The sequence below is a fragment of the Oncorhynchus gorbuscha genome, linkage group LG04 (genome assembly GCF_021184085.1).
Source record: "Oncorhynchus gorbuscha isolate QuinsamMale2020 ecotype Even-year linkage group LG04, OgorEven_v1.0, whole genome shotgun sequence".
NCBI classification, from domain to species: Eukaryota; Metazoa; Chordata; class Actinopteri; order Salmoniformes; family Salmonidae; genus Oncorhynchus; species Oncorhynchus gorbuscha.
In genome coordinates, this window is record NC_060176.1 from 13529321 (window position 1) to 13555975 (window position 26655).

The 26655-nt window shown below is 44.4% G+C and overlaps 1 protein-coding gene across 1 annotated transcript in view; it reads left to right on the forward strand.

Annotated features, from left to right (window-relative positions):
- LOC124033682 (genetic suppressor element 1-like) overlaps positions 1 to 26655 on the forward strand; it is a 482977-nt gene that overhangs the window by 133054 nt on the left and 323268 nt on the right. Inside the window, 1 exon segment of the mRNA XM_046345862.1 lies at positions 21062 to 21224. Within this exon segment, the coding sequence (XP_046201818.1) occupies positions 21062 to 21224 (163 nt within the window).

Below are 26655 nucleotides of genomic sequence, written 5' to 3' on the forward strand. Positions count from 1 at the left end.
AAAGAGAGAGAGAGACATTAAAGAGAGAGAGAGATTATGGATGTAAAGAGAGAGAGATTATGGATGTAACATTATGGATGTAAAGAGAGAGACATTATGGATGTAAAGAGAGAGAGAGACATTATTATGGATGTAAAGAGAGAGATGAGAGAGAGAGAGACATTATGGATGTAAAGAGAGAGAGACATTATGGATGTAAAGAGAGAGAGACATTATGGATGTAAAGAGAGAGAGAGACATTATGGATGTAAAGAGAGAGAGAGACATTATGGATGTAAAGAGAGAGAGACATTATGGATGTAAAGAGAGAGAGAGACATTATGGATGTAAAGAGAGAGAGAGACATTATGGATGTAAAGAGAGAGAGACATTATGGATGTAAAGAGAGAGAGAGAGACATTATGGATGTAAAGAGAGAGAGACATTATGGATGTAAAGATGTAAAGAGAGTGAGAGACATTATGGATGTATAGAGAGAGAGACATTATGGATGTAAAGAGAGAGAGAGACATTATGGATGTAAAGAGAGAGAGAGAGACATTATGGATGTAAAGAGAGAGAGAGACATTATGGATGTAAAGAGAGAGAGAGACATTATGGATGTAAAGAGAGAGAGACATTATGGATGTAAAGAGAGAGAGAGACATTATGGATGTAAAGAGAGAGAGACATTATGGATGTAAAGAGAGAGAGAGACATTATGGATGTAAAGAGAGAGAGAGACATTATGGATGTAAAGAGAGAGAGAGACATTATGGATGAAAGAGAGAGAGAGACATTATGGATGTAGAGAGAGAGAGAGACATTATGGATGTAAAGAGAGAGAGAGATTATGGATGTAATTATGGATGTAAAGAGAGAGAGAGACATTATGGATGTAAAGAGAGAGAGAGAGAGACATTATGGATGTAAAGAGAGAGAGAGAGACATTATGGATGTAAAGAGAGAGAGAGAGAGAGATTATGGATGTAAAGAGAGAGATTATGATGTAAAGAGAGAGAGAGACATTATGGATGTAAAGAGAGAGAGAGACATTATGGATGTAAAGAGGATGTAAAGAGAGACATTATGGATGTAAAGAGAGAGAGAGACATTATGGATGTAAAGAGAGAGAGATTATGGATGTAAAGAGAGAGAGACATTATGGATGTAAAGAGAGAGAGAGACATTATGGATGTAAAGAGAGAGAGAGAGAGAGACATTATGGATGTAAAGAGAGAGAGAGACATTATGGATGTAAAGAGAGAGAGAGACATTATGGATGTAAAGAGAGAGAGAGACATTATGGATGTAAAGAGAGAGAGAGACATTATGGATGTAAAGAGAGAGACATTATGGATGTAAAGAGAGACATTATGGATGTAAAGAGAGAGAGAGACATTATGGATGTAAAGAGAGAGAGAGACATTATGGATGTAAAGAGAGAGAGAGACATTATGGATGTAAAGAGAGAGAGAGAGAGACATTATGGATGTAAAGAGAGAGAGATGAAAGACATTATGGATGTAAAGAGAGAGAGAGATGAAAGAGAGAGAGAGACATTATGGATGTAAAGAGAGAGAGAGACATTATGGATGTAAAGAGAGAGAGAGACATTATGGATGTAAAGAGAGAGAGAGACATTATGGATGTAAAGAGAGAGAGACATTATGGATGTAAAGAGAGAGAGACATTATGGATGTAAAGAGAGAGTAATTATGGATGTAAAGAGAGAGAGAGACATTATGGATGTAAAGAGAGAGAGAGAGACATTATGGATGTAAAGAGAGAGAGACATTATGGATGAAAGAGACATTATGGATGTAAAGAGAGAGAGAGAGAGACATTATGGATGTAAAGAGAGAGAGAGACATTATGGATGTAAAGAGAGAGAGAGAAGAGAGAGACATTATGGATGTTATGGATGTAAAGAGAGAGAGAGACATTATGGATGTAAAGAGAGAGAGAGAGGATGTAAAGAGAGAGAGACATTATGGATGTAAAGAGAGAGAGAGACATTATGGATGTAAAGAGAGAGAGACATTATGGATGTAAAGAGAGAGAGAGACATTATGGATGTAAAGAGAGAGAGAGACATTATGGATGTAAAGAGAGAGAGAGACATTATGGATGTAAAGAGAGAGAGAGACATTATGGATGTAAAGAGAGAGAGAGACATTATGGATGTAAAGAGAGAGAGAGACATTATGGATGTAAAGAGAGAGAGACATTATGGATGTAAAGAGAGAGAGAGACATTATGGATGTAAAGAGAGAGAGAGACATTATGGATGTAAAGAGAGAGAGAGACATTTATGGATGTAAAGAGAGAGAGGATGTAAAGAGAGACATTATGGATGTAAAGAGAGAGAGAGACATTATGGATGTAAAGAGAGAGAGAGACATTATGGATGTAAAGATGTAAAGAGAGAGAGACATTATGGATGTAAAGAGAGAGGATGTAAAGAGAGAGACATTATGGATGTAAAGAGAGAGAGAGACATTATGGATGTAAAGAGAGAGAGAGACATTATGGATGTAAAGAGAGAGAGAGACATTATGGATGTAAAGAGAGAGAGAGACATTATGGATGTAAAGAGAGAGAGAGACATTATGGATGTAAAGAGAGAGAGAGACATTATGGATGTAAAGAGAGAGAGAGACATTATGGATGTAAAGAGAGAGAGAGAGAGACATTATGGATGTAAAGAGAGAGAGAGACATTATGGATGTAAAGAGAGAGAGAGACATTATGGATGTAAAGAGAGAGAGAGACATTATGGATGTATAGAGAGAGAGACATTATGGATGTAAAGAGAGAGAGAGACATTATGGATGTAAAGAGAGAGAGAGAGAGACATTATGGATGTAAAGAGAGAGAGACATTATGGATGTAAAGAGAGAGAGAGAGAGAGAGAGAGACATTATGGATGTAAAGAGAGAGAGAGACATTATGGATGTAAAGAGAGAGAGAGACATTATGGATGTAAAGAGAGAGAGAGAGAGATTATGGATGTAAAGAGAGAGAGAGACATTATGGATGTAAAGAGAGAGAGAGACATTATGGATGTAAAGAGAGAGAGAGAGGATGTAAAGAGAGAGAGAGACATTATGGATGTAAAGAGAGAGAGAGAGAGATTATGGATGTAAAGAGAGAGAGACATTATGGATGTAAAGAGAGAGAGATTATGGATGTAAAGAGAGAGAGAGAGAGACATTATGGATGTAAAGAGAGAGAGAGACATTATGGATGTAAAGAGAGAGAGAGACATTATGGATGTAAAGAGAGAGAGAGACATTATGGATGTAAAGAGAGAGAGAGACATTATGGATGTAAAGAGAGAGAGAGAGACATTATGGATGTAAAGAGAGAGAGAGAGAGAGACATTATGGATGTAAAGAGAGAGAGACATTATGGATGTAAAGAGAGAGAGAGAGACATTATGGATGTAAAGAGAGAGAGACATTATGGATGTAAAGAGAGAGAGAGAGACATTATGGATGTAAAGAGAGAGAGAGACATTATGGATGTAAAGAGAGAGAGAGAGATTATGGATGTAAAGAGAGAGAGAGACATTATGGATGTAAAGAGAGAGAGAGATTATGGATGTAAAGAGAGAGAGAGACATTATGGATGTAAAGAGAGAGACATTATGGATGTAAAGAGAGAGAGACATTATGGATGTAAAGAGAGAGAGAGATGTAAAGAGAGAGAGAGACATTATGGATGTAAAGAGAGAGAGAGACATTATGGATGTAAAGAGAGAGAGAGAGATGTAAAGAGAGAGAGAGACATTATGGATGTAAAGAGAGAGAGACATTATGGATGTAAAGAGAGAGAGACATTATGGATGTAAAGAGAGAGAGAGACATTATGGATGTAAAGAGAGAGAGAGACATTATGGATGTAAAGAGAGAGAGAGACATTATGGATGTAAAGAGAGAGAGAGACATTATGGATGTAAAGAGAGAGAGAGACATTATGGATGTAAAGAGAGAGAGAGACATTATGGATGTAAAGAGAGAGAGAGACATTATGGATGTAAAGAGAGAGAGAGAGAGATTATGGATGTAAAGAGAGAGAGAGACATTATGGATGTAAAGAGAGAGAGAGAGATATGGATGTAAAGAGAGAGAGACATTATGGATGTAAAGAGAGAGAGAGAGAGAGATTATGGATGTAAAGAGAGAGAGATGAGAGAGAGAGAGACATTATGGATGTAAAGAGAGAGAGAGACATTATGGATGTAAAGAGAGGATGTAAAGAGAGAGAGAGACATTATGGATGTAAAGAGAGAGAGAGAGACATTATGGATGTAAAGAGAGAGAGAGAGAGATTATGGATGTAAAGAGAGAGAGAGAGAGACATTATGGATGTAAAGGATGTAGAGAGAGAGAGACATTATGGATGTAAAGAGAGAGAGACATTATGGATGTAAAGAGAGAGAGAGACATTATGGATGTAAAGAGAGAGAGACATTATGGATGTAAAGAGAGAGAGAGACATTATGGATGTAAAGAGAGAGAGAGAGACATTATGGATGTAAAGAGAGAGAGACATTATGGATGTAAAGAGAGAGAGAGACATTATGGATGTAAAGAGAGAGAGAGAGACATTATGGATGTAAAGAGAGAGAGAGACATTATGGATGTAAAGAGAGAGAGAGACATTATGGATGTAAAGAGAGAGAGAGGAGAGAGAGAGAGAGACATTATGGATGTAAAGAGAGAGAGAGACATTATGGATGTAAAGAGAGAGAGAGACATTATGGATGTAAAGAGAGAGAGATTATGGATGTAAAGAGAGAGAGAGACATTATGGATGTAAAGAGAGAGAGAGGATGTAAAGAGAGATTATGGATGTAAAGAGAGAGAGAGACATTATGGATGTAAAGAGAGGATGAGACATTATGGATGTAAAGAGAGAGAGAGACATTATGGATGTAAAGAGAGAGAGAGACATTATGGATGTATAGAGAGAGAGAGAGACATTATGGATGTAAAGAGAGAGAGAGAGACATTATGGATGTAAAGAGAGAGAGAGACATTATGGATGTAAAGAGAGAGAGAGATGAAAGATTATGGATGAAAGACATTATGGATAAGAGAGAGAGGATGTAAAGAGAGAGAGAGACATTATGGATGTAAAGAGAGAGAGAGAGACATTATGGATGTAAAGAGAGAGAGACATTATGGATGTAAAGAGAGAGAGAGACATTATGGATGTAAAGAGAGAGAGACATTATGGATGTAAAGAGAGAGAGATGAGAGAGAGAGAGAGACATTATGGATGTAAAGAGAGAGAGAGACATTAGAGAGAGAGAGACATTATGGATGTAAAGAGAGAGAGAGAGAGATGGATTATGGATGTAAAGAGAGAGAGAGACATTATGGATGTAAAGAGAGAGAGAGATTATGGATGTAAAGAGAGAGAGAGACATTATGGATGTAAAGAGAGAGAGAGACATTATGGATGTAAAGAGAGAGAGAGACATTATGGATGTAAAGAGAGAGAGAGACATTATGGATGTAAAGAGAGAGAGAGACATTATGGATGTAAAGAGAGAGAGAGACATTATGGATGTAAAGAGAGAGAGAGAGAGAGAGACATTATGGATGTAAAGAGAGAGAGAGACATTATGGATGTAAAGAGAGAGAGATTATGGATGTAAAGAGATGGATGTAATTATGGAGAGAGAGAGAGAGACATTATGGATGTAAAGAGAGAGAGAGACATTATGGATGTAAAGAGAGAGAGAGAGAGAGACATTATGGATGTAAAGAGAGAGAGAGACATTATGGATGTAAAGAGAGAGAGAGAGAGAGAGAGACATTATGGATGTAAAGAGAGAGAGAGAGACATTATGGATGTAAAGAGAGAGAGAGAGAGAGAGAGATTATGGATGTAAAGAGAGAGAGAGAGATTATGGATGTAAAGAGAGAGAGAGACATTATGGATGTAAAGAGAGAGAGATGTAAAGAGAGAGAGAGACATTATGGATGTAAAGAGAGAGAGAGAGATGGATGTATTATGTAAAGATGTAATGTAAATGGATGTAGAGAGAGACATTATGGATGTAAAGAGAGAGAGAGACATTATGGATGTAAAGAGAGAGACATTATGATGTAAAGAGAGAGAGAGACATTATGGATGTAAAGAGAGAGAGAGACATTATGGATGATGTAAAGAGAGAGAGAGACATTATGGATGTAAAGAGAGAGAGAGACATTATGGATGTAAAGAGAGAGAGAGAAAGAGACATTATGGATGTAAATAGAGAGAGAGAGAGACATTATGGATGTAAAGAGAGAGAGACATTATGGATGTAAAGAGAGAGAGAGACATTATGGATGTAAAGAGAGAGAGAGACATTATGGATGTAAAGAGAGAGAGAGACATTATGGATGGATTATGGATGTAAAGAGAGAGAGAGACATTATGGATGTAAAGAGAGAGAGACATTATGGATAAAGAGATGGATGAAAGAGACATTATGGATGTAAAGAGAGAGAGACATTATGGATGTAAAGAGAGATAGAGAGAGAGACATTATGGATGTAAAGAGAGAGAGAGACATTATGGATGTAAAAAGAGAGAGAGACATTAGAGAGAGAGAGACATTATGGATGTAAAGAGAGAGAGAGAGATTATGGATGTAAAGAGAGAGAGAGACATTATGGATGTAAAGAGAGAGAGACATTATGGATGTAAAGAGAGGAGAGAGAGAGAGACATTATGGATGTAAAGAGAGAGAGAGACATTATGGATGTAAAGAGAGAGAGAAAGAGAGAGAGAGACATTATGGATGTAAAGATGTAGAGAGACATTATGGATGTAAAGAGAGAGAGACATTATGGATGTAAAGAGAGAGAGAGACATTATGGATGTAAAGAGAGAGAGAGACATTATGGATGTAAAGAGAGAGAGACATTATGGATGTAAAGAGAGAGAGAGGATGTAAAGAGAGAGAGAGACATTATGGATGTAAAGAGAGAGAGAGACATTATGGATGTAAAGAGAGAGAGACATTATGGATGTAAAGAGAGAGAGAGACATTATGGATGAGAGAGAGACATTATGGATGTAAAGAGAGAGAGAGACATTATGGATGTAATGGATGTAGAGAGAGAGAGACATTATGGATGTAAAGAGAGAGAGAGACATTATGGATGTAAAGAGAGAGAGAGAGACATTATTATGGATGTAAAGAGAGAGAGAGACATTATGGATGTAAAGAGAGAGAGACATTATGGATGAGAGAGAGAGACATTATGGATGTAAAGAGAGAGAGAGAGACATTATGGATGTAAAGAGAGAGAGAGACATTATGGATGTAAAGAGAGAGAGAGACATTATGGATGTAAAGAGAGAGAGATTATGGATGTAAAGAGAGAGAGATGTAAAGGAGAGAGAGACATTATGGAAGAGAGAGAGAGACATTATGGAAAAAGAGAGAGAGAGACATTATGGATGTAAAGAGATGACATTATGGATGTAAAGAGAGAGAGAGAGGATGTAAAGAGAGAGAGAGACATTATGGATGTAAAGAGAGAGAGACATTATGGATGTAAAGAGAGAGAGAGATGAAAGAGAGAGACATTATGGATGTAAAGAGAGAGAGAGACATTATGGATGTAAAGAGACATTATGGATGTAAAGAGAGACATTATGGATGTAAAGAGAGAGAGATGTAAAGAGAGAGAGAGACATTATGGATGTAAAGAGAGAGAGAGACATTATGGATGTAAAGAGAGAGAGAGACATTATGGATGTAAAGAGAGAGAGAGAGAGTGAGAGACATTATGGATGTAAAGAGAGAGAGAGACATTATGGATGTAAAGAGAGAGAGAGAGACATTATGGATGTAAAGAGAGAGAGAGACATTATGGATGTAAAGAGAGAGAGACATTATGGATGTAAAGAGAGAGAGAGACATTATGGATGTAAAGAGAGAGAGAGACATTATGGATGTAAAGAGAGAGAGAGAGAGAGAGAGACATTATGGATGTAAAGAGAGAGAGAGACATTATGGATGTAAGAGAGATGATGTAAAGAGAGAGAGAGAGACATTATGGATGTAAAGAGAGAGATGAAAGAGAGACATTATGGATGTAAAGAGAGAGAGACATTATGGATGTAAAGAGAGAGAGAGACATTATGGATGTAAAGAGATTATGGATGTAAAGAGAGAGAGAGACATTATGGATGTAAAGAGAGAGAGAGACATTATGGATGTAAAGAGAGAGAGAGAGAGATTATGGATGTAAAGAGAGAGAGAGACATTATGGATGTAAAGAGAGAGAGAGACATTATGGATGTAAAGAGAGAGAGAGACATTATGGATGTAAAGAGAAGAGAGGATGAAAGAGAGAGAGAGACATTATGGATGTAAAGAGAGAGAGACATTATGGATGTAAAGAGAGAGAGAGAGACATTATGGATGTAAAGAGAGAGAGAGACATTATGGATGTAAAGAGAGAGAGAGACATTATGGATGTAAAGAGAGAGAGAGAGACATTATGGATGTAAAGAGAGAGAGAGAGACATTATGGATGTAAAGAGAGAGAGAGACATTATGGATGTAAAGAGAGAGAGAGAGACATTATGGATGTAAAGAGAGAGAGAGACATTATGGATGTATGTTATGGATGTAAAGAGAGAGAGAGACATTATGGATGTAAAGAGAGAGAGAGACATTATGGATGTAAAGAGAGAGAGACATTATGGATTATGGATGTAAAGAGAGAGAGAGACATTATGGATGTAAAGAGAGAGAGAGAGGAGAGAGAGACATTATGGATGTAAAGAGAGAGAGAGACATTATGGATGTAAAGAGAGAGAGAGACATTATGGATGTAAAGAGAGAGAGAGAGACATTATGGATGTAAAGAGAGAGAGAGACATTATGGATGTAAAGAGAGAGAGAGACATTATGGATGTAAAGAGAGAGAGACATTATGGATGTAAAGAGAGAGAGAGACATTATGGATGTAAAGAGAGAGAGAGACATTATGGATGTAAAGAGAGAGAGACATTATGGATGTAAAGAGAGAGAGAGACATTATGGATGTAAAGAGAGAGAGAGACATTATGGATGTAAAGAGAGAGAGACATTATGGATGTAAAGAGAGAGAGACATTATGGATGTAAAGAGAGAGAGAGATGTAAAGAGAGAGATTATTATGGATGGATGTAAAGAGAGAGAGAGAGACATTATGGATGTAAAGAGAGAGAGAGAGAGAGAGACATTATGGATGTAAAGAGAGAGAGAGACATTATGGATGTAAAGAGAGAGAGAGACATTATGGATGTAAAGAGAGAGAGAGACATTATGGATGTAAAGAGAGAGAGAGAGACATTATGGATGTAAAGAGAGAGAGAGACATTATGGTATGTTATGGATGTAAAGAGAGAGAGAGATTATGGATTATGGATGTAAAGAGAGAGAGAGACATTATGGATGTAAAGAGAGAGAGAGAGACATTATGGATGTAAAGAGAGAGAGAGACATTATGGATGTAAAGAGAGAGAGAGACATTATGGATGTAAAGAGAGAGAGACATTATGGATGTAAAGAGAGAGAGAGAGACATTATGGATGTAAAGAGAGAGAGAGAGAGACATTATGGATGTAAAGAGAGAGAGAGACATTATGGATGTAAAGAGAGAGAGAGACATTATGGATGTAAAGAGAGAGAGAGAGACATTATGGATGTAAAGAGAGAGAGAGAGGATGTATTATGGATGTAAAGAGAGAGAGAGAGACATTATGGAGAAAGAGAGAGAGAGATTATGGATGTAAAGAGAGAGAGAGATTATGGATGTAAAGAGAGAGAGAGACATTATGGATGTAAAGAGAGAGAGAGACATTATGGATGTAAAGAGAGAGAGAGACATTATGGATGTAAAGAGAGAGAGAGAGACATTATGGATGTAAAGAGAGAGAGAGAGACATTATGGATGTAAAGAGAGAGAGAGAGAGAGAGACATTATGGATGTAAAGAGAGAGAGAGAGATTATGGATGTAAAGAGAGAGAGAGACATTATGGATGTAAAGAGAGAGAGAGACATTATGGATGTAAAGAGAGAGAGAGAGACATTATGGATGTAAAGAGAGAGAGAGACATTATGAGATGACATTATGGATGAGAGAGAGAGAGAGAGAGACATTATGGATGTAAAGAGAGAGAGAGATTATGGATGTAAAGAGAGAGGATGTAAAGAGAGAGAGAGACATTATGGATGTAAAGAGAGAGAGAGACATTATGGATGTAAAGAGAGAGAGAGAGAGAGATTATGGATGTAAAGAGAGAGGGAGAGATTATGGATGTAAAGAGAGAGGGAGAGAGAGAGAGATTATGGATGTAAAGAGAGAGGGAGAGATTATGGATGTAAAGAGAGAGAGAGACATTATGGATGTAAAGAGAGAGGGAGAGATTATGGATGTAAAGAGAGAGAGAGAGAGATATTATGGATGTAAAGAGAGAGAGACATTATGGATGTAAAGAGAGAGAGAGAGAGAGACATTATGGATGTAAAGAGAGAGAGAGAGAGAGACATTATGGATGTAAAGAGAGAGAGAGACATTATGGATGTAAAGAGAGAGAGAGAGAGAGAGAGAGAGAGAGAGAGAGAGAGAGAGAGAGAGAGAGAGAGAGAGAGAGAGAGATGGATGTAAAGAGAGAGAGAGAGAGAGAGAGAGAGAGAGACATTATGGATGTAAAGAGAGAGAGAGAGAGAGAGAGACATTATGGATGTAAAGAGAGAGGGAGAGATTATGGATGTAAAGAGAGAGAGAGCGAGATATTATGGATGTAAAGAGAGAGAGAGACATTATGGATGTAAATAATAATAATAATATATGCCATTTAGCAGACGCTTTTATCCAAAGCGAAGAGAGAGGGAGAGATTATGGATGTAAAGAGAGAGAGAGCGAGATATTATGGATGTAAAGAGAGAGAGAGAGAGACATTATGGATGTAAAGAGAGAGAGAGACATTATGGGGAGGGCGATGGAGAGAGAGGGTGCAGAGAAGGAATGTTGGAGAGAGAAAGAGACAGAAGATAGAGAGAGGAGTGGAGAGTAGTTTCTTGTACCAGCTCTGTCTTAGTGGGAGTGAGACGTCAGCCTCTGTCAGTCCACTTGACCAGCCAGCCTGCAGGAGAAACAGATCTATCTCCCTCTCTGTGAGTTTTCTGCTTAAACTGAGAGACGAGACACTTCACGACTCCCAGAGAAAAAAAAACACAACCAGCGACAATACCAGCATTATTATCTACCAACAAAACACAAAGGCAGTGAGGCAACTAAAGAAGACCCTGAAGTTTACATTCTCCAAGGACACAAACATTTATTATCACTCTTAGAATTAGACAGGATGGGTTGGTTCACTTCAAGTGCTCTAAAAGAGGGCAATGAAAGAGGTCCTGGCAAGATTGTTGTAGCTGCATTTCCCCCAGTGTTTTACGGTGAATAGCAAAGACAACAACTCTCCACCACTCAAGGCTGAGCTCCTCAAAGCCCTTGGAAATGTCAGCATCATTAGAGAGAATGTCAGTCGAGCTTCAGAGATCCCCCAGATAGATCTGGTGTCTGAGGAGATGTGATGGAGCTCATGACCTGTGGGCAAATAGAGCTTCATCTGCTCTTCTTCAGTATGGAGACACAGAAGGGGTTTATCCTCAGCTAGCTGAGTAAGTGTTCACAAACACACTGATAACACGCCCTATTGTGTCTCCCTCACATGTTGGTTTCATTACACTCTTGTAACATATTCATTACGTAGTTGTAACAGTATAACTTTAGTCCGGCCCCTTGCCCCTACCCGGGCGTGAACGAGGGACCCTCTGCACACAGTCACCCATGAAGCATCGTTACCCATCGCTCCACAGAGCAAGGGGAACCACTACTTCAAGGTCTCAGAGCAAGTGACGTCACCGATTGAACTGCTAGTAGCGCGGACCACCGCTAACTAGCTAGCCATTTCACACCCATTATATAGTGTTTATGTCATGTATATAAAGGCTTTATGATGCTGTCATTACCACTCTTTGTGACCTGCACAATAGATGATATTCCACTTTTTACAGGTAAAGGTATATTTAAAGAAGGGAAATGTTTCCTATCATAACCGATGGTCACTAGAGAATTTATAGTGTGTACGTGTCATGTGCGTCATCATTTGTCCCTATTGATCTCTCTGCACCCCCACTCACTGAGATATTGACTTGTTCAAGTGTTTATCCTGTCTGGCAGCGTTTATAGATGATCACGTACACAGGCAAGCGCGGGCACAAGCATGCAGACACACACACCCCTCCCTTCCTGCTGTGTCTGAGCCTCTCCCTCTGTGCAGGTCTTATTGAATCTATAAGGTGTGACATCTCAGATATCGCTCGGCGGTATTGACGTGTGTCTCTGTGATGAAAGAGCTTGTCTCTAAAGGGTCATAGGTGGAGGGTCAGAGCAGTGTGTGTTACCCACAGGAAGTGATAATGAGACCGTGAGGTTGTGCGAGGGGGGGGGGGTCTGTCACAGCCCCTCAATTCATTAAGCCGTCTGAACAGATTTCTCGCCTGTCAGCTCCTTAAAGTGGTGGTGACAGTGTCACAGACCTATTCACACACACACACACACACACACACACACACACGCACGCACGCACGCACGCACGCACGCACACACACACACACACACACACACACACACACACACACACACACACACACACACACACACACACACACACACACACACACACACACACACACACACACACACACACACACACACACACACACACACACACACACACACACACACACACACACACACACACACACACTGTCTCCCTCCTCCTCCTCTCATGTCATGCAAAGCCCCTGTGGACTGTGTTTATCATATCAGTGTTAGAATCAGCACTCGACTGCTAATGTCTTGTGATCCTATGAGGCCACGCTCCTGTTGCTGTGATTGGCTGGCTGGCTTACTCTGTGTCCGGCCTTGGCACTAATTAGCTTCAGCTCCTGCTCCAATTAGAGGAAATGACTTCTAAACTCCTAAACAAGCCTCACTTAGCAGACATAACAACAGGAGTATACTGCACCTCTCTCAGCCTCAATGCCCTCCTTTTAGAATGGGGAAGCACAGTTGTATGTCACTGTAAACACTTTGGTTAGGTAACACCTTTTCTAATGTGCTATTTACATTACCTGCTATTTACTTAGAACAATGTGTAAGTGAGTATTTTAAAGTAGTCGTACCAGGTATAGAATGGTGGCGGGGACAGAACTGTAAAATAACGTGTTCCCATCAGCATCTTGTCTGATCTCCCTGCTTCCTGTCAGTCCCAGTAGTGTAACTGACCTCCCTGCTTCCTGTCAGTCCCAGTAGTGTAACTGATCTCCCTGCTTCCTGTCAGTCCCAGTAGTGTAACTGACCTCCCTGCTTCCTGTCAGTCCCAGTAGTGTAACTGACCTCCCTGCTTCCTGTCAGTCCCAGTAGTGTAACTGATCTCCCTGCTTCCTGTCAGTCCCAGTAGTGTAACTGATCTCCCTGCTTCCTGTCAGTCCCAGTAGTGTAACTGACCTCCCTGCTTCCTGTCAGTCCCAGTAGTGTAACTGACCTCCCTGCTTCCTGTCAGTCCCAGTAGTGTAACTGACCTCCCTGCTTCCTGTCAGTCCCAGTAGTGTAACTGATCTCCCTGCTTCCTGTCAGTCCCAGTAGTGTAACTGACCTCCCTGCTTCCTGTCAGTCCCAGTAGTGTAACTGATCTCCCTGCTTCCTGTCAGTCCCAGTAGTGTAACTGATCTCCCTGCTTCCTGTCAGTCCCAGTAGTGTAACTGACCTCCCTGCTTCCTGTCAGTCCCAGTAGTGTAACTGATCTCCCTGCTTCTCATCAGTCCCAGTAGTGTAACTGACCTCCCTGCTTCCTGTCAGTCCCAGTAGTGTAACTGATCTCCCTGCTTCCTGTCAGTCCCAGTAGTGTAACTGACCTCCCTGCTTCCTGTCAGTCCCAGTAGTGTAACTGATCTCCCTGCTTCCTGTCAGTCCCAGTAGTGTAACTGATCTCCCTGCTTCCTGTCAGTCCCAGTAGTGTAACTGACCTCCCTGCTTCCTGTCAGTCCCAGTAGTGTAACTGATCTCCCTGCTTCTCATCAGTCCCAGTAGTGTAACTGACCTCCCTGCTTCCTGTCAGTCCCAGTAGTGTAACTGATCTCCCTGCTTCCTGTCAGTCCCAGTAGTGTAACTGATCTCCCTGCTTCCTGTCAGTCCCAGTAGTGTAACTGACCTCCCTGCTTCCTGTCAGTCCCAGTAGTGTAACTGACCTCCCTGCTTCCTGTCAGTCCCAGTAGTGTAACTGATCTCCCTGCTTCTCATCAGTCCCAGTAGTGTAACTGACCTCCCTGCTTCCTGTCAGTCCCAGTAGTGTAACTGATCTCCTGCTTCCTGTCAGTCCCAGTAGTGTAACTGACCTCCCTGCTTCCTGTCAGTCCCAGTAGTGTAACTGATCTCCCTGCTTCCTGTCAGTCCCAGTAGTGTAACTGATCTCCTGCTTCCTGTCAGTCCCAGTAGTGTAACTGACCTCCCTGCGTCCTGTCAGTCCCAGTAGTGTAACTGATCTCCCTGCTTCTCATCAGTCCCAGTAGTGTAACTGACCTCCCTGCTTCCTGTCAGTCCCAGTAGTGTAACTGACCTCCCTGCTTCCTGTCAGTCCCAGTAGTGTAACTGACCTCCCTGCTTCCTGTCAGTCCCAGTAGTGTAACTGACCTCCCTGCTTCCTGTCAGTCCCAGTAGTGTAACTGACCTCCCTGCTTCCTGTCAGTCCCAGTAGTGTAACTGATCTCCCTGCTTCCTGTCAGTCCCAGTAGTGTAACTGACCTCCCTGCTTCCTGTCAGTCCCAGTAGTGTAACTGATCTCCCTGCTTCCTGTCAGTCCCAGTAGTGTAACTGATCTCCCTGCTTCCTGTCAGTCCCAGTAGTGTAACTGACCTCCCTGCTTCCTGTCAGTCCCAGTAGTGTAACTGATCTCCCTGCTTCTCATCAGTCCCAGTAGTGTAACTGAACTCCCTGCTTCCTGTCAGTCCCAGTAGTGTAACTGATCTCCCTGCTTCCTGTCAGTCCCAGTAGTGTAACTGACCTCCCTGCTTCCTGTCAGTCCCAGTAGCGTAAGTGATCTCCCTGCTTCCTGTCAGTCCCAGTAGTGTAACTGATCTCCCTGCTTCCTGTCAGTCCCAGTAGTGTAACTGACCTCCCTGCTTCCTGTCAGTCCCAGTAGTGTAACTGATCTCCCTGCTTCTCATCAGTCCCAGTAGTGTAACTGACCTCCCTGCTTCCTGTCAGTCCCAGTAGTGTAACTGATCTCCCTGCTTCCTGTCAGTCCCAGTAGTGTAACTGATCTCCCTGCTTCCTGTCAGTCCCAGTAGTGTAACTGACCTCCTGCTTCCTGTCAGTCCCAGTAGTGTAACTGATCTCCCTGCTTCTCATCAGTCCCAGTAGTGTAACTGACCTCCCTGCTTCCTGTCAGTCCCAGTAGTGTAACTGATCTCCCTGCTTCCTGTCAGTCCCAGTAGTGTAACTGATCTCCCTGCTTCCTGTCAGTCCCAGTAGTGTAACTGACCTCCCTGCTTCCTGTCAGTCCCAGTAGTGTAACTGATCTCCCTGCTTCTCATCAGTCCCAGTAGTGTAACTGACCTCCCTGCTTCCTGTCAGTCCCAGTAGTGTAACTGACCTCCCTGCTTCCTGTCAGTCCCAGTAGTGTAACTGACCTCCCTGCTTCCTGTCAGTCCCAGTAGTGTAACTGACCTCCCTGCTTCCTGTCAGTCCCAGTAGTGTAACTGACCTCCCTGCTTCCTGTCAGTCCCAGTAGTGTAACTGACCTCCCTGCTTCCTGTCAGTCCCAGTAGTGTAACTGACCTCCCTGCTTCCTGTCAGTCCCAGTAGTGTAACTGATCTCCCTGCTTCTCATCAGTCCCAGTAGTGTAACTGTCCCTGCTTCCTGTCAACTGACCTCCCTGCTTCCTGTCAGTCCCAGTAGTGTAACTGACCTCCCTGCTTCCTGTCAGTCCCAGTAGTGTAACTGATCTCCCTGCTTTCCATCAGCATCTTGTCTGACCTCCCTGCTTCCTGTCAGTCCCAGTAGTGTGATTGATCTCCCTGCATCCCATCAGTCCCAGTAGTGTAACTGACCTCCCTGCTTCCTGTCAGTCCCAGTAGTGTAACTGACCTCCCTGCTTCTCATCAGTCCCAGTAGTGTAACTGACCTCCCTGCTTCCTGTCAGTCCCAGTAGTGTAACTGACCTCCCTGCTTCCTGTCAGTCCCAGTAGTGTAACTGACCTCCCTGCTTCTCATCAGTCCCAGTAGTGTAACTGACCTCCCTGCCTCCTGTCAGTCCCAGTAGTGTAACTGACCTCCCTGCTTCTCATCAGTCCCAGTAGTGTAACTGACCTCCCTGGTCAGTAGTATAACTGACCTCGCTGCTCCATCTCCCTGTTTGTTTCCCTGTCTCTCTCCCTTCTCCCTGCTCCATCTCCCTGCTCCATCTCCCTGTCTGACTCCCTGCTCCATCTCCCTGTCTTTCTCGCTGCTCCATCTCCCTGTCTTTCTCGCTGCTCCATCTCCCTGTCTGACTCCCTGCTCCATCTCCCTGTCTGACTCCCTGCTCCATCTCCCTGTCTTTCTCCCTGCTCCATCTCCCTGTCTTTCTCGCTGCTCCATCTCCCTGTCTTTCTCGCTGCTCCATCTCCCTGTCTTTCTCGCTGCTCCATCTCCCTGTCTTTCTCGCTGCTCCATCTCCCTGTCTTTCTCGCTGCTCCATCTCCCTGTCTTTCTCGCTGCTCCATCTCCCGGTCTTTCTCCCTGCTCCATCTCCCTGTCTGACTCCCTGCTCCATCTCCCTGTCTGACTCCCTGCTCCATCTCCCTGTCTTTCTTGCTGCTCCATCTCCCTGTCTTTCTCGCTGCTCCATCTCCCTGTCTGACTCCCTGCTCCATCTCCCTGTATGACTCCCTGCTCCATCTCCCTGTCTGTCTCCCTGCTCCATCTCCCTGTCTGACTCCCTGCTCCATCTCCCTGTCTGACTCCCTGCTCCATCTCCCTGTCTTTCTCGCTGCTCCATCTCCCTGTCTGGCTCCCTGCTCCATCTCCCTGTCTGACTCCCTGCTCCATCTCCCTGTCTTTCTCGCTGCTCCATCTCCCTGTCTGGCTCCCTGCTCCATCTCCCTGTCTGACTCCCTGCTCCATCTCCCTGTCTGTTTCCCGGTCTGTCTGCCTGCTCCATCTCCCTGTCTGACTCCCTGTCTGTCTCCCTGCTCGATCTCCCTGTCTGACTCCCTGTCTGAATCCCTGTCTGTCTCCCCGTCTGGCTCCCTGCTCCATCTCCCTGTCTGTTTTCCGGTCTGTCTCCCTGCTCCATCTCCCTGTCTGTCTCCCTGCTCCATCTCCCTGTCTGTTTCCCGGTCTGTCTCCCTGCTCCATCTCCCTGTCTGACTCCCTGTCTGTCTCCCTGCTCGATCTCCCTGTCTGACTCCCTGTCTGACTCCCTGTCTGACTCCCTGTCTGTCTCCCCATCTAGCTCCCTGCTCCATCTCCCTGTTTGTTTCCCTGTCTCTCTCCCTGCTCCATCTCCCTGTCTCTCTGCTCCATCTCACTATATGTCTCCATGTCTCTGTCTCTCTCTCTCTCTCTCTCTGTCTCTCTGCCTCATCTCCCTGTCTGCCTCCCTGCTCCATCTCCCTGTCTGCCTCCCTGTCTCTCTGCCTCATCTCCCTGTCTGCCTCCCTGCTCCATCTCCCTGTCTGCCTCCCTGTCTCTCTGCCTCATCTCCCTGTCTGCCTCCCTGCTCCATCTCCCTGTCTGCCTCCCTGTCTCTCTGCCTCATCTCCCTGTCTGCCTCCCTGCTCCATCTCCCTGTCTGCCTCCCTGTCTCTCTGCCTCATCTCCCTGTCTGCCTCCCTGCTCCATCTCCCTGTCTGCCTCCCTGTCTCTCTGCCTCATCTCCCTGTCTGCCTCCCTGCTCCATCTCCCTGTCTGCCTCCCTGTCTCTCTGCCTCATCTCCCTGTCTGCCTCCCTGCTCCATCTCCCTGTCTGCCTCCCTGTCTCTCTGTCTCACTCTCTGTCTGTCTCCATGTCTCTCTGTCTGTCTCTCTGTCTGTCTCTCTGTCTTTCTCTCTGTCTGTCTTTCTGTTCCATCTCCCTATCTCTCTGCCTGTCTGTCTGTCTCTCTGTCTGTCTTTCTGTCTCTCTGCTCCATCTCCGTGTCTGTCTGTCTGTCTGTCTGTCTGTCTGTCTGTCTGTCTGTCTGTCTGTCTGTCTGTCTGTCTGTCTGTCTGTCTGTCTGTCTCTGTCTCTCTGTCTCTCTGTCTGTCTGTCTCTCTGCTCCATATCTCTGTCTGTCTGTCTGTCTGTCTGTCTGTCTGTCTGTCTGTCTGTCTGTCTGTCTGTCTGTCTGTCTGTCTGTCTGTCTGTCTGTCTGTCTGTCTGTCTGTCTGTCTGTCTGTCTGTCTGTCTGTCTGCTCCATCTCACTATCTGTCTCACTGTCTCTGTCTCGCTCTCTGTCTCCCTCTCTCTGCTCCATCTCGCTGTCTGTCTCCCTGTCTGTCTCCCTGTCTCTCTGTCTCTCTGTCTCTCTCTTTGTCTGTCCTCTGTTGTGTCTGTCTCCCTGTCTCTCTCCTCTGTCTCCCGGTCTTACTATCTGTGTCTCTCTGTCTGTCTCTGTTTGTCTCGCTGTCTCTCTGTCTATCTCAAATCAAAATCAGATCAAATTTGATTTGTCACATACACATGGTTAGCAGATGTTAATGCGAGTGTAGCGAAATGCTTGTGCTTCTAGTTCGGACAATGCAGCAATAACCAACAAGTAATCTAACCTAACAATTCCACAACAACTACCTTATACACACAGTGTAAAGGAATGAAAGAATATGTACAAAAAAATATATGAATGAGTGATGATACAGAACGGCATTGGCAAGATGCAGTAGATGGTATAGAGTACAGTATATACATATGAGATGAGTAATGTAGGGTATGTAAACATTATATGAAGTGGCTAGTGATACATTTATTACATCAATTTTTACATTATTAAAGTGGCTGGAGTTGAGTCAGTGTGTTGGCAGCAGCCCCTCAATGTAAGTGATGGCTGTTTAACAGTCTGATGGCCTTGAGATAGAAGCAGTTTTTCAGTCTCTCGGTCCCAGCTTTGATTCACCTGTACTGACCTCGCCTTCTGGATGATAGTGGGGTGAACAGGCAGTGGCTCGGGTGGTTGTTGTCCTGGAGGTCAGGTAGTTTGCCCCCGGTGATGCATTGTGCAGACCTCACTACCCTCTGGAGAGCCTTACGGTTGTGGGCGGAGCAGTTGCTGTACCAGGCTGTGATACAGCGCCTTCTTCACGACGCTGTCTGTGTGGGTGGACCATTTCAGTTTGTCTGTGTTGTGTACGCCGAGGAACTTAAAACTTACTACCCTCTCCACTACTGTCCCGTCGATGTGGATAGGGGGGTGTTCCCTCTGCTGTTTCCTGAAGTCCACGATCATCTCCTTTGTTTAGTTGACGTTGAGTGTGAGGTTATTTTCCTGACACCACACTCCGAGGGCCCTCACCTCCTCCTGTAGGCCATCTCGTCATTGTTGGTAATCAAGCCTACCACTATAGTCTCGTCTGCAAACTTGATGTCTGTCTCCCTGTCTCTCTCTCGCTGTCTCTCTTTCTGTCTCCCTGTCTCTCTGCTCCATCTCCCTGTCTATCTCTCTGTCTGTCTCGCTGTCTCTCTGTCTGTCTCCCTGTCTCTCTGCTCCATCTCCCTGTCTATCTCCCTGTCTCTCTGCTCCATCTCCCTGTCTATCTCTCTGTCTGTCTCGCTGTCTCTCTGCTCCATCTCCCTGTCCATCTCTCTGTCTGTCTCCCTGTCTCTCTGTCTGTCTCCCTGTCTCTCTATCTGTCTCCCTGTCTCTGTGTCTGTCTCCCTGTCTCTCTGTCTGTCTCCCTGTCTATCTCTGTGTCTGTCTCCCTGTCTCTCTGTCTGTCTCCCTGTCTCCAGCTGAGAGCTATGTTTATTTCATAAGGCCCTGTGACGAGCGCTGTGTTTTTGTCTGGAGATGTGCGTCGCCGTCGCCGCCTGTCTCTTCCACTTGTCAATGGCCTCTTTTAAGTCCTCTACCCACCTTTCCTCTTCTCTTCCTCTTCTCCTCCTCTTCTCCTTCTCCTCTGACAGCTTCCCTCTGTTCTTCCCTCTTCTTTTCATGGTCAGCCCTTCCGCTCCTGCTTGAATGCTCGTCCCTCGCTCCGTCTCGGAAGAGGAGAGGAGCAGTGTGATGCGCATCTAAAGAGACCTGAGCTGTCTCTTTCTCCCTCTCTCTCTCCTTCTGTCTTTGTCTCTGTCAAGGCTCTGTCACTTCAGTCAGGGACGTGTCTTTAATACCCACTGCTGGATAGCCCCTAGTTGGCTTTTTATAGCCGTTTATATCAAAGCTGTGACAGCTGCTAAAAACGGTCCCCCGGAAGACAAGGCACCTTAGTTGTTAATGGCACTATATTATAGACGCACACACACACACACACACACACACACACACACACACACACACACACACACACACACACACACACACACACACACACACACACACACACACACACACACACACACACACACACACACACACACACACACACACACACACACACACACACACACACACACACACACACACACACACACACACACACACACACACACACACACACACACACACACACACACTGGAGACAAGGCACTTGAGTAGTTAGTGGCACTACCCAAACACTGTAGCAGGGTGGCTTTGAAGTCGATGGCTTTGAGTTGCTGAGCTGTCTGAAAGTGGGACAAACTTAGTTAAAACTGTCTGTAATGTTTGGTGACTGTGACGTAGATATGCCATGTGCTGTGGAAACCTCTTCCTCTTGTATATTTAGATATGAGCTGTATTCAGACAGGCCAGGTACATTATGTTGATGCCAGAAGTGATGAAAGTGATTCATTTGCATGTTTTTCTATTAAAATGGATGATTGACGTCGTCATCTTTGTCTCTTCCAGACATCCAGTGTGATTGAGGGCGTGGCCAGAGTCAGCAAGGAGGCTGATTCTTCCTTAAATACATCAGCATTGAGCGAATCACAATCAACGGACCCTGGGGTTGGCCACACCCCTTCTCTACCCCCCACCCTGGAGCCAGAGAGAGGAGACCGCCCACCTTCCAGTAAGTACCTTGACTTCTGACTTCTGACCCCTGACCTCCAAGCCCTGCTCCTGCCCTCTGTCCCCACCAAAACATTCTATTGTGTGTGGGTTAGAATGAATTATCTCTGACTCCTAGGTTTTTTTTGTGCTGCACAAATTCTTCCATTGTCTTTTATTTGCTCTGTTACGTTATTTCTTCTACCCCGACCTACCTTTCTCCTCCTCTCTACCTTTCTCCTCCTCTCTCTACCGTTCTCCTCCTCTCTCTACCTTTCTCCTCCTCTCTACCTTTCTCCTCCTCTCTCTACCTTTCTCCTCCTCTCTCTACCTTTCTCCTCCTACCTTTCTCCTCCTCTCTCTACCTTTCTCCTCCTCTCTACCTTTCTCCTCACCTTTTCTCCTCTCTCTCTCTACCTTTCTCCTCCTCTCTCTACCTTTCTCCTCCTCTCTCTACCTCCTTCTCCTCCTCTCTCTCTCTACCTTTCTCCTCCTCTCTCTACTTTCTCCCTTTCTCCTCCCTCTCTCTCTACCTTTCTCCTCTACTTTCTCCTCATCTCTCCTCTACCTTTCTCCTCTCTACCTTTCTCCTCATCTCTTTTCTCCTCATCTCTCTACCTTTCTCCTCCTCTCTCTACCTTTCTCCTCATCTCTCTACCTTTCTCCTCATCTCTCTACCTTTCTCCTCATCTCCTCTACCTTTCTCCTCATCTCTACCTTTCTCCTCACCTTTTTCTCCTCATCTCTCTACCTTTCTCCTCCTCTCTCTACCTTTCTCCTCATCTCTCTACCTTTCTCCTCATCTCTCTCATCTCTCTCCTCTCTCTACCTTTCTCCTCATCTCTCTACCTTTCTCCTCCTCTCCTTTCTCCTCATCTCTACCTTTCTCCTCCTCTACTCTCTCTACCTTTCTCCTCATCTCTCTACCTTTCTCCTCCGCTCTCTACCTTTCTCCTCATCTCTCTACCTTTCTCCCTTTCTCTCTACCTTTCTCTCTCATCTCTACCTTTCTCCTCATCTCTCTCCTCTCTCTTTTCTCCTCATCTCTACCTTTCTCCTCATCTCTACCTTTCTCTACCTTTCCTCCCTCATCTCTACCTTTCTCCTCCTCTTTCTCCTCACCTTTCTCCTCATCTCTCTACCTTTCTCCTCTCTACCTTTCTCCTCACTCTTTCTCCTCATCTCTCTACCTTTCTCTCCTCTCTCTACCTTTCTCCTCATCTCTCTACCTTTCTCCTCCTCTCTCTACCTTTCTCCTCATCTCTCTTTCTCCTCACCTTTTTCTCCTCCTCTCTCTACCTTTCTCCTCATCTCTCTACCTTTCTCCTCATCTCTCTACCTTTCTCCTCTCTCTCTACCTTTCTCCTCACTCTTTTTCTCCTCATCTCTCTACCTTTCTCCTCATCTCTTTTCTCCTCATCTCTCTCTACCTTTCCTCATCTCTACCTTTCTCTCTACCTTTCTCCTCATCTCTCTACCTTTCTCCTCTCTCTACCTTTCTCCTCATCTCTTTCTACCTTTTCTCCTCATCTCTCTACCTTTCTCCTCCTCTCTCTACCTTTCTCCTCCTCTCTCTACCTTTCTCCTCATCTCTCTACCTTTCTCTCCTCATCTCTCTCTCTCTACCTTTCTCCTCATCTCTCTACCTTTCTCCTCACCTTTTTCTCCTCTCTACCTTTCTCCTCATCTCTCTACCTTTCTCTCATCTCTCTACCTTTCTCCTCACCTTTCTCCTCATCTCTCTACCTTTCTCCTCATCTCTACCTTTCTCCTCACCTTTCTCCTCATCTCTACCTTTCTCCTCATCTCTCTCTCTCTACCTTTCTCCTCATCTCTCTACCTTTCTCCTCATCTCTCCTTTCTCCTCATCTCTCTACCTTTCTCCTCATCTCTACCTTTCTCCTCATCTTTCTCCTCCTCTCTCTACCTTTCTCTCCTCATCTCTACCTTTTTCTCCTCATCTCTCTCTTTCCTCTCTCATCTCTCTACCTTTCTCCTCATCTCTCTACCTTTCTCCATCATTTCTCTCTCATCTTTCTCCTCATCTCTACCTACCTTCTCTCCTCATCTCTACCTTTCTCCTCATCTCTCTCTCTCTACCTTTCTCCTCATCTCTCTACCTTTCTCCTCATCTCTACCTTTCTCCTCATCTCTCCTTTCTCCTCATCTCTACTCCCTTTCTCCTCCTCTCTCTCTACCTTTCTCCTCATCTCTCTACCTTTCTCCTCATCTCTCTACCTTTCTCCTCATCTCTCTACCTTTCTCCTCATCATCTCTCTACCTTTCTCTCCTCATCTCTCTCCTCCTTTTCTCCTCATCTCTCTACCTTTCTCCTCATCTCTCTACCTTTCTCCTCATCTCTCTACCTTTCTCCTCATCTCTCCTTTCTCCTCTTTTTCTCCTCATCTCTCTACCTTTCTCCTCATCTCTACCTTTCTCCTCTCTCTCTACCTTTCTCCTCATCTCTCTACCTTTCTCCTCATCTCTCTACCTTTCTCCTCATCTCTCTCCTCATCTCTACCTTTCTCCTCATTTCTCTCTCTCTACCTTTCTCCTCATCTCTCTACCTTTCTCCTCCTCTCTCTACCTTTCTCCTCATCTCTCTACCTTTCTCCTCCTCTCTACCTTTCTCCTCATCTCTCTACCTTTCTCCTCCCTCTCTCTCTACCTTTCTCCTCATCCTCTTTTCTCCTCCTCATCTCTACCTTTCTCCTCTCTCTCTATCTCCTCATCTCTCTACCTTTCTCCTCCTCTCTCTCCTCATCTCTCTACCTTTCTCCTCATCTCTCTACCTTTCTCCTCCTCATCTCTCTACCTTTCTCCTCCTCTTTCTCCTCACTCTTTTTCTCCTCATCTCTCTACCTTTCTCCTCATCTCTCTACCTTTCTCTCCTCTCTCTATCTCCTCATCTCTACCTTTCCTCCTCTACCTCTCTACCTCTACCTTTCTCCTCATCTCTCTCTACCTTCTCCTCTCCTCTACCTTTCTCCTCATCTCTCTCTCCATTTCTCCTCTCCTCATCTCTACCTTTCTCCTCATCTCTCTACCTTTCTCCTTTCTCCTCTCTCTACCTTTCTCCTCCTCTCTCTACCTTTCTCCTCATCTCTCCTCTCTCTACCTTTCTCCTCATCATCTACTTTCTCCTCATCTCTTTTTCTCCTCATCTCTCTACCTTTCTCCTCATCTCTCTACCTTTCTCCTCATCTCTCTACCTTTCTCCTCCTCTCTCTACCTTTCTCCTCATCTCTCTACCTTTCTCCTCCTCTCTCATCTCTCTCTACCTTTCTCCTCATCTCTCTACCTTTCTCCTCATCTCTCTACCTTTCTCCTCATCTCTCTACCTTTCTCCTCATCTCTCTACCTTTCTCCTCATCTCTCTACCTTTCTCTCCTCTCTCTACCTTTCTCCTCATCTCTCTACCTTTCTCCTCTCTCTACCTTTCTCCTCCTCTCTCCTTTCTCCTCATCTTCTACCTTCATCTCTCTACCTTCTCCTCATCTCTCTACCTTTCTCCTCATCTCTACCTTTCTCCTCATCTCTCTACCTTTCTCCTCATCTCTACCTTTCTCCTCATCTCTACCTTTCTCCTCATCTCTCTCCTTTCTCCTCATCTCTACCTTTCTCCTCATCTCTCTACCTTTCTCCTCATCTCTCTACCTTTCTCCTCATCTCTACCTTTCTCCTCACTCTCTTTTCTCCTCTCATCTCTCTCTACCTTTCTCCTCATCTCTCTCTCCTCACCTTACCTTTCTCCTCCTCCTCTCTCTCTACCTTTCTCCTCATCTCTCTACCTTTCTCCTCATCTCTCTACCTTTCTCCTCATCTCTCTACCTTTCTCCTCATCTACCTTTCTCTCCTCCTTTCTCCTCATCTCTCTACCTTTCTCCTCATCTCTCTACCTTTCTCCTCTCTCTCTACCTTTCTCCTCATTCTCCTCATCTCTCTACCTTTCTCCTCCTCTCTCTACCTTTCTCCTCCTCTCTCTACCTTTCTCCTCATCTCTCTACCTTTCTCCTCATCTCTCTACCTTTCTCCTCTCTCTACCTTTCTCCTCCTCTCTCTACCTTTCTCCTCCTCTCTCTACCTTTCTCCTCCTCTCATCTCTCTACCTTTCTCCTCATCTCTCTACCTTTCTCTCCTCTCTCTTTCTCCTCATCTCTTCTCCTCATCTCTCTACCTTTCTCCTCTACCTTTCTCTCTACCTTTCTCCTCATCTCTCTACCTTTCTCCTCATTTCTCTACCTTTCTCCTCATCTCTCTCTCTCTACCTTTCTCCTCATCTCTACCTTTCTCCTCCTCTCTCTACCTTTCTCCTCATCTCTCTACCTTTCTCCTCCTCTCTCTACCTTTCTCCTCCTCTCTCTACCTTTCTCTCATCTCTCTACCTTTCTCCTCATCTCTCTACCTTTCTCCTCATCTCTCTACCTTTCTCTCTCATCTCTCTACCTTTCTCCTCATCTCTCTACCTTTCTCCTCATCTCTCTACCTTTCTCCTCATCTCTCTATCTCTTTTCTCCTCATCTCTCTACCTTTCTCCTCTCTCTACCTTTCTCTCTCTCTCCTCCTTTCTCCTCCTCTCTACCTTTCTCCTCATCTCTCTACCTTTCTCCTCATCTCTCTACCTTTCTCCTCATCTCTCTACCTTTCTCCTCTCTCTCTCCTCACCTCTCTACTTTCTCCTCATCTCTCTACCTTTCTCCTCATCTCTCTACCTTTCTCCTCATCTCTCTACCTTTCTCCTCATCTCTCTACCTTTCTCCTCATCTCTCTACCTTTCTCCTCATCTCTCTACCTTTCTCCTCATCTCTCTACCTTTCTCCTCCTCTCTCTCCTTTCTCCTCATCTCTTTTCTCCTCATCTCTCTACCTTTCTCCTCATCTCTCTACCTTTCTCCTCATCTCTCTACCTTTCTCCTCATCTCTCTACCTTTCTCCTCATCTCTCTACCTTTCTCCTCATCTCTCACCTTTCTCCTCATCTCTCTACCTTTCTCCTCATCTCTACTCTTTCTCCTCATCTCTCTACCTTTCTCCTCACTCTCTACCTTTCTCCTCATCTCTACCTTTCTCCTCATTTCTCCTCTCCTCATCTCTCTACCTTTCTCCTCATCTCTACCTTTCTCCTCATCTCTCTACCTTTCTCCTCTCCTCTACCTTTCTCCTCTCTACCTTTCTCCTCATCTCTCTACCTTTCTCCTCATCTCTCTACCTTTCTCCTCATCTCTCTACCTTTCTCCTCCTCTCTCTACCTTTCTCTCCTCCTCTCTCTACCTTTCTCCTCCTCTCTCTACCTTTCTCCTCCTCTCTCTACCTTTCTCCTCATCTCTACCTTTCTCCTCATCTCTTTCTCCTCATCTCTCTCCTTTCTCCTCATCTTTCTCCTCTCTCTACCTTTCTCCTCCTCTCTCTACCTTCCTCCTCCTCTCTCTACCTTTCTCCTCCTCTCTACCTTTCT